The 9,765-nt window shown below is 53.6% G+C and overlaps 1 protein-coding gene across 1 annotated transcript; it reads right to left on the bottom strand.

Moving 5' to 3' along the window:
• Positions 1-251: 251 nt before the first annotated feature.
• LOC104056582 (receptor-type tyrosine-protein phosphatase kappa-like) lies at positions 252-8,731 on the bottom strand. The gene is made up of 11 exons (XM_009557843.2): positions 8,288-8,731; positions 6,523-6,765; positions 4,904-5,194; positions 4,413-4,510; positions 2,837-3,029; positions 2,516-2,627; positions 2,128-2,374; positions 1,825-1,864; positions 1,454-1,559; positions 1,328-1,374; positions 252-752 (listed from the first exon to the last, which is right to left on the bottom strand). The coding sequence occupies exons 1-10, from the start codon at positions 8,451-8,453 to the stop codon at positions 1,332-1,334; spliced, it is 1,539 nt and encodes a 512-aa protein (XP_009556138.2). The 5' UTR covers positions 8,454-8,731; the 3' UTR covers positions 252-752; positions 1,328-1,331.
• Between the last annotated feature and the right edge of the window lie 1,034 nt (positions 8,732-9,765).

Raw genomic sequence — 9,765 nt, 5'->3', positions numbered from 1 at the left:
TTCACTGATTCCCACCATGCCCCCCAGCCAAACTCATGTGAGAGCTGCTCAGCAGAGCCTCATGGAATGGAGACACTGTCAGGCACCACTCAGGGACATGAAGTCACACCAGCCCTGCTCACAGCCTCCCCTCAACAAAGTGCAGTCAGCTCCGTATAGGCAAACATGACCCCACAAAGGGCAATGAGGGGACCAGGCAGGATAGCCCCCTCCAAACCACAAAACTTTATTTGGCTGTCCAGACAGAGCAGGTCATGAAGGCAACCCAGTTAGGCCAAGTTCCAGCAGAGCCCTGGATTTGGCTGCATATCAGCAGACAGAGCAGAAAAAGGGATTTGGAACCCAGGGCATAGCAGGAGAATGGACTATCACTCAGCCTGAGCCTCTGTGATTCAGGGGTCGGGAAATCTGGTCTAGAGTTCCTGCTTCCAGGAAAGCAAAAATGAAAGCAAATTCTAAAAAAAGTATTTACAGAAAGTCACATTCAAAGGCCTTAAAAAAGCAGCAAGTGGAAGCTCAGATGTGAAGTGGGAGAGGAAAGAAAAAATCTCACAGCTCTCCTGAGCCTCCTCTTGTCCTGTTGAATTGGATGAGACCCTCAGAGCTGGCCACAGTCACAGGAAAGCTGGGGGGCCATCAGCACAGAGCTGGGTTCATCCTCCGCATCTGCTCTGCTTCCTCACTGCTCTGAACATTTCCTGCGGTCCTAGGCAGGAGACTGAGTGATCGATCTCCAGTCTGGACACCTTTACCTGTGGAGACCAAGGGCACCCAGGGTAGAGACTGCGGTGTGCCTTTGGCAGTGTGCAGAGCTCACAGCAATGCAGCTGCCTGCACACACATGAGGGTCTGAGACAACCTGCAGGCATGAGGCAGGATCTGCCACAGCACAAACCCTCATTTCTTGCTGCGCCCCATCACAAGTCCCCAGAGATGCTCAGCAGTGCACAGGTGAGAGCAGCAGTTCCTCAGCCTGAGCCTCCTGAGACCCCCTTCCAGCACATCTCTCTCCTGAGGGGGTGACACGGACACGGGTCACTCAAAGGGCTGAGATATCAGCCATGCTTTAGGGTGCTTGTTTTTGCTCAGCCCTGCTCCAAGATGGGAGCACTGCTTGCAGTCATGGTCTGGTGCCAAGTAGGGCTTAGCGGGCACAGCCATCCAGACTCTCCCTGGCAAGGCAGAGCAGAGGCAAATACAGAAACGTGTGGATGTGCAGATGTTTCTCCAGAGGGTGAGCCTCTCCTGAGACATCTCTGCTCTTCCCCACAGCTCCTGCCCTAGAGCACTTTCAGTGATAGTGGCCCAGGGAATTGTGTTTTCCTACCTTTTTAATTATCCTGCTGAGCTTTGATGGGCAAAGAGTTCCTTCTCCTGGGAAGGCAAAGGGGTATTTTGAGTGAGAGACAGGCATTGCCCATTGTCCTGCTGAATCCCTCCCCTTCCTACTCACCTGGAAAGCACGAAACACAGGATCCCCGCAGACACAAGGAGAATTGCCAACAGCAAAACCACCCCAATCACTGTTCCGTGCCATGGGGCTGGAGCCTTTCCTGTAACTAACACAGCCCAGAATAGATGCCGCAGCCTGAGACACATTCTGACAATGGCCCCAGCGATGGGCGAGTGCATGTGCAGGTGGGTACATGTGTGTCTTGGATCAAGTTTCTACTGGGATGGAGAAACACTCCACGTATAGGAAATGAAAGGTATCCTCCTCCCTCTGTGAGACTTGGCAGCTCCTCTCCATGAGAAGCAGCCAGCATGGACAAAGGGAAGATGCACAAGAAAGGCTCTGGCACAGGGGGCGAGGAACCCACTTACCGAGAGAGAAGCTGTAACAGATGCAGGTGAACTTCTCTGCCTGTTGGAGTAGACAGGGGGAAGAGCTCAAGCCAGTCATGACCCACTGCAGCCCTGGGGTCCAAGGGCTCCCACCCACAGCCACCAAATGCCCCAGCTGTGACCGAAGAGCCCAGAGACACTGTCCTGCCAAGGCTCTGGGCTCTCAGTGCAGTGGTCGGCAGTGGAGCGTGTGCAGCACTACTGCTTATGATCAACAGCCAGCCTAGACCCCACCAAGGCTGCCAAGCATCCCTCGGGAGCAGAAGGCCCTGCAAAGGGTACCTGCTGTGAGTGGTGGACGAGGCGCAGAAGGGCAGTGTAGTCCCAGCCTGGCTGGAGGGCAGCATTGTGGTAGCCCTGCCCATGGGTCCCATTGCCCAGCACAAAGCCCGTGGGGGTGGTGAGGTTGAGCACAGCAGCCAGGTAGGCACTGGGCTGCTGACTGGTGTTGAAGGACTGTGGCTCCCCCGAGCAGGCGCCTTCCACTGCGGTGCTGTTGTGTGTTGCAGCCACAATGAGCTGGTGCTCCCTGCAAGGCAGGGCAGTGAGAGGGTCAGCAGAGATGGGGAGGGGAGAGCGGGATGGGGGTGGCTGTGGGCAAGCGCTGCCAGTGAGGAAACCCATCTTGGGGCTCCCTCTGGAGAGAAGAGCTGCTGGAGGCTGCACGCACCTCACTCCTTCGGGGTCACGGATGATAGGCTGGAGAGGAAGCACGGCTGTCCCTTGGGATGGGGAGACATCATGGACAATGCGGCAATTGATGCCAAGAGGGTGTGGAGTGTCTGGAGGGGAAGATCCAAGGAATGAGTACCAGCAGGCAGCACAGCAGAGACTGTGTGGGAGCAGGGGCAGCCCTGGGCAGTGCCGGCTGCAGAGCACAGCTCCTCGGTGCCCAGGCTCCTCCATGACAGCCAAGAGACCACAAAGAGCTGCCTCTGCCAGGGCGCATACAATGGGCACCCAGGAGGGACCAGGACACAGTGAGCATTACCCGAGCTGTTGGTCTGGAACTTCCACAGTGATGCAACCCCAGCTCCAGCAGCAGTGAGTCCCTGCATCGTCACCACGTAGCTCCTGTCAGGGCTGTACTCAGGCAGTGGGTGCTCAGTGACAGAGCTGCTCAGCCAAAGTCGTTCCATCTCCAGGAAGCTGCCATTCTGTGAGCTCCTTGTCGTGATGTTCAGCTGGGAGCAGGAGACAAAGCTGGAGGGCAGCAGATCCAGCCTGCCCTCTGGGAACTGCCCACAGCACAATGAGACAGAGCAAAGCACCTCTGCGAGCCTCCCTTTCTCTGCACCTGCCCCTGCGGTGGAAGGCTCCCAGAGAGGACCAGCTGGAGCCTTGGCCCCATGCATCGACCTCAGAGCAGACAAGAGGACGAGAGGAGAAATTCAGAGTGAACACTCAAGGTGTTGGAGTGCCTGTTTCTGTGACCAAAGAAGCGAGGTTCTGTGAGGAGCTGAGGGTAAGTGGGAGATTAATCATTTTAAGGAGTGTTTATGTGTGTAATGTGCAGGAGGCCAGGTCACTAGAATGGTATTGCAACACCTCAGGAACTGTGGTGACATGCCCCTGAAAAAGAGCCTTGAAGTTCTCCTTCCTCCTGTGTAAGGTTGAACTCTGAAGCCCTTGTCTGGGTGAAGAGAGGAAGAGTTTCCACAAAGGATATAAATGTAGGCTCCCATTTGCCTGTTCATCATATGAATTTCCCACGGTATCCCAGGCCATCTCCTCACTGCTGTCAGAGTCTTTGTTGAAGTGACATCTTAGGCATATGGAAAAGAGTAGCTAACTGAAAGCAGAAAAAAAAATGTGGTTTTTTTTCACAGAGGTGCCTGGGAGCAGGGAAACAGCTGGAACTGACACACAAGCAATGCTGTCAGGGTCTCTGTTTGCCAGTTTCTCCAGAAAAGACAAAAAAAAGGAAGCATTAAGAACCTGCCAAGAGTAGGACATCTGAGTTCTTGTCACCTCATGGAGACAGTGGTCCTCAGAGAGGGCATAGGGCACACTGGCAAGGTCCTGACCCCCTCTCAGTGCTAGAAAGCAAAGCTGTCCAGTGGGAAAAGCCTCAAATCCACAGAAAGAGGAGGCAATTATAGGCACTCACTGAGGAAAAACAAAAGGAACAATGCAATTCTACTAGAAGAAGAGGCATTTTCAGAGATGACTCAAACCACAGGCTTCCCTGTGACAGGAACCAGAAACCAGCACACAAGACACACAGGAAACAGTGGGAGGTAACCCCAGCAGACACGTCACCAAAAGCTGTACACCCAGCACAAGGTCTGTCAAAGCACAGCCTGAGCAGACCTGAAAAGGAAACCCAGATGTGAGGGTGCACCCACCACATCTCCAGGCAACTACGCAGCAGGAGGAATGTTGAAGATGGGACAGGACAACTTCATGATCATCGAGGCCACATATTCAGCTGGACTGTCTGGGAACTGCAGGTCATCACACCTTTCCTTTCCCCACTCTCCCCTAGGCTGCCTGCACAAAGCTCCAAGCACACAGGTGTCTGGCATGAAGAGCTGGATCAGAGGGAGCCCTTGCTTCCCAGGTACCTGGTAGCCAATGATCTCCCCTTTGCAGGAGGGCAGCCCCTTCCACCGGAGGGAACCTGTGCTTGAATCCAGCCACAGCTCCTCCACTTTGTCTGGCACTGGAAGCACAGGAGAACAGGGTCACACATGGGGCCATTGAGGAGGGTCTGAGCCCCAAGCAGGGGGCAGGCAGCTCTTGGCCCGGGGGATGGGCTGTAAAGGGGCTCCCAAGCAGGATTTGTCCCCACAAAAGCTGCATGGGCTGCAGCAGCAGCAGCAGGAGCAGGAACAGTGTGATGAGGAGACTGCAGAGGGGATAGGCAGTGCTCCAAGTCCCTGCACAGCCCCTTCCCCTGAGCCACACAAACTCCAAGCAGCACCATTCCCAGGACCATCAATGCAGGAAGTGGGTGATCAGGGTGAGCTGCTGGTGAAGAGGAGATTTATCCATCTCCCTTACCTGAGACACAGCCCAATACTGTCTCTCTTCTCCTGTACTTGTGTGCACATACCTGCTTCATCTGTGCTGAGGAGCCATGCGTACAAGTTGGTGTCAGGGGGCAGGGAGATGGTGACACTGTAGACAGTGTAGGGATGCAGATGGAGACAAGTGAATGTTCCCTCCTGGCCATGTAGCATCTCCTCTCCCTCCACCTCCTCAACTTCACAGGGAGGGGAGGAAGGCTCTGCCAGGCGGCATGTGGCCCGCATGTGCTGGCAGGTATCGGGGACCCTGCATGTCCAGTTCAGTTTGATGCTGGTGCTGGAAATCTCCACGGTTCCGGGGACAACCTGGAGGACCTCTGTGAAGGAAGCATTGCAAGAGGCTCACTCCCTTCTGTCTCCATCCCAGCCCTGTGAGGGTGCCACAGTTCACCATGCAAGTGGGAAGGAGGGAAAGTGAGAGGCTGAAACTGTTTGCTCTGGCTCTCTGGTAATGAACCAGGAGGAGTCTGGAAAAGGAATGAATGTGGGTAAAAATGAGGAGTACCTTTGCTCAAGGCAATTTTCCTCACCAAGTCAAAACTGAGGTGTCTGTGTGTCCCAGCATCTCTACACTCCAACAGATGCATCTCCTAGAAAGACCTAGCCCTTTCCTGCCCTGCACGGACCCAGGAAAAAGACTCAATTTCCCTCAGAGTATCCTGAGAGACGGAGCTCTAGAAAACCATGCAGAATAGACCTCCTACACTGCATCCCCAGGAAGAGGGTGAGGGAGAAAAGGGCCCCTTGCTGCTTCCCACAGGTCTCCAATGAGAGGCCGAGAGAAGCAGAAGCTCAAGGGACTGGAGCACCCACAGGGTTCTCACACTGTGCACAAAACACTGATGGAGACGTGTTTGACTGTGGTGCCTTGTGGCATCATCGAAGAAGCCAGGGCTATTTCAAGCCTTAGGAACCTGCCATGTGAAGTCAGCAAAGCATTCAAGAGGATCAGGCAGGACACCCAGAAAGCTTGGGCCATGTACTGGCTTGTCCCCAGAATGGGGTGTCACTGGAGAAGCATCCTCTTCTCATCCCACAAACCTCCCCAGACTACCCAGGCTCAGAGGTGTCTGCAGAGACCACTTGCTGTGGCCCCAGTGAGCTGGGGAGCAGCACAGGATTATTGTTTCCAAAACTTCAGGCACCTCTCACCGGGTTTCTAAACCAGTCCACTCTACTACTGATGTTTTCTCCATTGGAGGAGACCTCAGTGCTCCAAGCGCCAAGAAGATGGGGCCAAGCGTGTGCCCACCCTAACACAGAGCTCTGAGGGGGCATGCTATGGGGAGCAAGCTTTGGTAATCACAGCTGCATGGTCTGAGAGTACAGGGTCTCTGATCCCCTGCCCTGACTGTGGTGACCCACAAACTCCTGCACAGGTCTCCCATGCTTCTCTCCTTTGTGGACGTGCTCTTGCCAGAAGCCCTCAGGGAGATCCTTACCCTCTGCGCTTTCAGCCCCAGCTTCACACTTACTGCTGAACTGCAGGTTGGACTCAGGGCAGGCTCATGGGCTGCCTCAGCTCTGCTTTCAACAGCACACACCATTTCCCCAAATAGGCAGGTAGCCTGAAATCTCCTGTGCCTTTCCCTGCTCAGGAAGGGCAGAGTAGGGCAGACAGGAGAGCTCCTGATGCCTCCCTTACCGATGCACTCCACTTTGGACCGAATGCGGATCCAGGAACCTCTGCTGTCCATTCCACGCCAAACTTCTTTGTAGACGGGTTTCCCATGACTGATGGTCTGGACTTCCCTTGCACACTTGATGTGGGTGAAGGATGGCTGCAAACCCTCAGGGCAGCTCAACATCACTTCTTCGTTCTTCTTGTAGCTCTCCTGGTCTGGAGTCAGCTGGAGTCGTGAATCCCACTGGGGCCTGTGGCACGTCTCTAGAAGAGGTGAAAGTGGGTGATAGTTGGGTAGGGAGGTGATGAACCTCCCTACCCAACTGGAGCAGGGGTAAGTGATGGGATAGAAATTCCCAGCAGTCCCTGCAGTCCCTGTAGGGAGAGAGAGGTGAAACATCCTTCTGTGAGAATGTGACATGTAGGAAAGGCTTTTGGGAGGGGTTTCTCCTTGTTTGACTGAAGCATGAAGGATCATTCATCCATGAACATCCTTCATCCACCCTTGTGTCCCAGAACACTATATTCCTTCCTTCAAAATCCACAACAGAGACTTTTTCCAGGGCAGTCACACCTCCAGGCACTCATTCAGACTTATCACCACCCCAGCTCAGGCTGCCCTCGATAGACCATGGCACCACTAGCTCTGCTGGGGTGGATGTCTCTCCAGCCATGGCTCATCCCTCCCACAGGGAGCAGGAATGTCCCTGTCACACTTCTGGGATCACTATGCTAATCCCCTCAGTTCCTTGACTACCCTCTTCCTACTCCACACTGCTGTGCAGTGGGACTTGGGGATAAGCAAAGCCTTCTCCATTCGTGTCCCCTGCTTTACCACAGCCCCTGTTAGTTTTCTATTTCACAAGCCCTATTCCTTCCTCCTCATCCTCTCCTCACCACATTTACCATCCTCTAACCTGAATAGGCACAAACCATCCCTGCAGTTTGCTGAGTGCTGCTGGGGGTAGAGGCTTTGTGGCAATGATTCCTACACGTAAGGACGCTGGAACCTGGGAAGGAGCACTTTTCTGTTCCAGACTTAGCCACAGAATCTGAAAGGTCACAAAGTGCTTAAAATATAAACTTTCTTTTCCTAAAGGAGCAAAGAAGGGATCTTCCAAAATTCAGACTGTCTTCTGCACAGCCAAAACAGACAGACATGCTGATGAGCAAGTCCCTTATGGTCAGGACTTACTTTCAAACAAACCTGACTCCAGAAGGCAAGAGATGCCTAGAGAGCACTGCAGCCAGCAGCTGTGCTCCACTGACACACAGTCACCCTGACATAGGCATCCAGCACACCCCATGCCCAGGCACATCCAGCTGGCAAAGCGGCCGCAAGATTCCTTTTGCTGTGCTCTCAGCAGGCAATGTCCCACAGGCGCACCTTGGAACAGAATATGTACAGAAAGTGGAGCCCTGCTCCCTGAAGACCCTTCCCCTGAATCGTGGTACATGAATTTATGCCAAATTCATGCCAAATTCTTGTTGAATTCATGCCTGCAGCCTCCAGTGAACGACTAGCACACTGGCTCCATGCAGGGCATGACACATCCCTGATTGTGCAGCCCAATCCCATCCTTCCCATAGCGCTCCCAGTGCACCCACACCACAGCGTAGTCACGTCCCTACAGTCTCCCAGAGACAACAAGCACCACAGCTGATACAGCCCCCAGGGCTCTGCTTGGGCTCCAGCCCAGGGCTGCTGGCAGTAAAGTTGCATATCAAACTTGCAGGAGGAGGAGGAGTAAAATCTCTCTAGGGGAGAGAAGGAACCCCTTCTTACCTGTCTCCCACGACAATCCTGGGACCTTGGGATCACGTTCTTCCTGTGCAGCCAGAAGAGATACAAGGACCAGAAGAAAGCTCAGAGTTAGCAAGGGCAGGGCCATGCTAGCATGAAGTCCCCAGGCAGGACTGAAGTCTGATACCCACTTGCTTCTTCTGGGCATCTACAACTGCAAGATTTGCAATCACAGGAAGGAAGCAACCACATGAGGAAATCTCACAAGATGACGGAGTTTTCTTCTTTGGTGAGTGAACCTCCCATCAGTATCACTGTTGCCACCTTTTGTTGTCTTTTTTTTCCTCAGGGGCATTCAGGCTCTGGTACTCCACAGAAAAACCATGTCACGAGAACACCAGTTTTTCCCTTAAATACTCTTAGTTACCAGAGTGCATTCAAGAAACACAGTTTCTCCCATTTCTGAGGCAACATCCCTCACCCAGTGCTGCTTGTTGGGTTTTAGAGCAGTGATGAGTCACTGCACTTCCTCTCAACAATCCCAGGAGATGGAGGACCTCTGAGAGTGCACATAAAGAACTGGCAAAGAGCAGGGGTAGGAATGGGACGTGAACTGCAAGCAGTACATCAAGACTTGAAATAAGCTCTGGCCTTTCTGAAAGGCACACTCAGCCTAAACTCTCTCTCATCCCTCCCTGCTTCTCCATTCCCAGCTGCCTTCTCCTTCCCCTCAGCCTGTCAACACTCTTTTCCATTCCCAGTGTGCAGACCACTCTGCCCTCCTGATACAGCTGAGTACATGAGGAAACCCTCAGAGCTATAAGTTATCCCCCTTGCTCCTCAGTAGCTCCTGCTTTTCTCTTCCTCCAGAACCTCTCATGGGCACACCTGAGACATTTGAGATACCAGAGAGCCGAGTGATCAGACACGGGGGCTGCAGAGGGGCAAAGACCATGCCCTGTTCCTCAGCTTTGCCTGCAGCACATGTACAGGATACACTCCTGCTAAGGACGAATTGGATGCCCCACACTGAAGCCTTCTGTCTCTTTCCATCCTGGAGAACACTCCCAAATGGAGGACATCTCTGAGTGTTGGCCAAGATGTCTCATGGATATGACAGGATGTTCAGGGTTCCTCCTTGGGGAGAAGCACTTATAGCAGGGGACCCCCACTTACCTGGGGTGCAGCTCAGGTTCTCTGCCACCCCATGCCATGATCCCTGGATGTCCTTCACCTCCCAAGCATCTTGTCAATCTGGAGATCTCCGTTCTGCACATCTGATCACAGCAAGTGGTGGAGAGTCCACTGTAAGACAGCTCAGTGTCACCTCTTCATTGAGCCCGTAAAACCTCTGTTTTGGGCTAAAGCAGATGCTCGAGCAGGGAGCACCACAGCTCACTGGTTCCCATCACACATCTCATCCAAATGCACATCAGAGCTGCCCATTACAGCCCTGAAGGCCTTGGGGAGGCTGCCAGCAACAGCTCCAAGCCACAGTGGCCCTGCTCACAGCATCCTCT

Source organism: Cuculus canorus, chromosome Z, assembly GCF_017976375.1.
Source record: "Cuculus canorus isolate bCucCan1 chromosome Z, bCucCan1.pri, whole genome shotgun sequence".
In the NCBI taxonomy this organism is placed as follows: Eukaryota; Metazoa; Chordata; class Aves; order Cuculiformes; family Cuculidae; genus Cuculus; species Cuculus canorus.
This window is presented reverse-complemented; position numbering and strand designations above follow the sequence as displayed.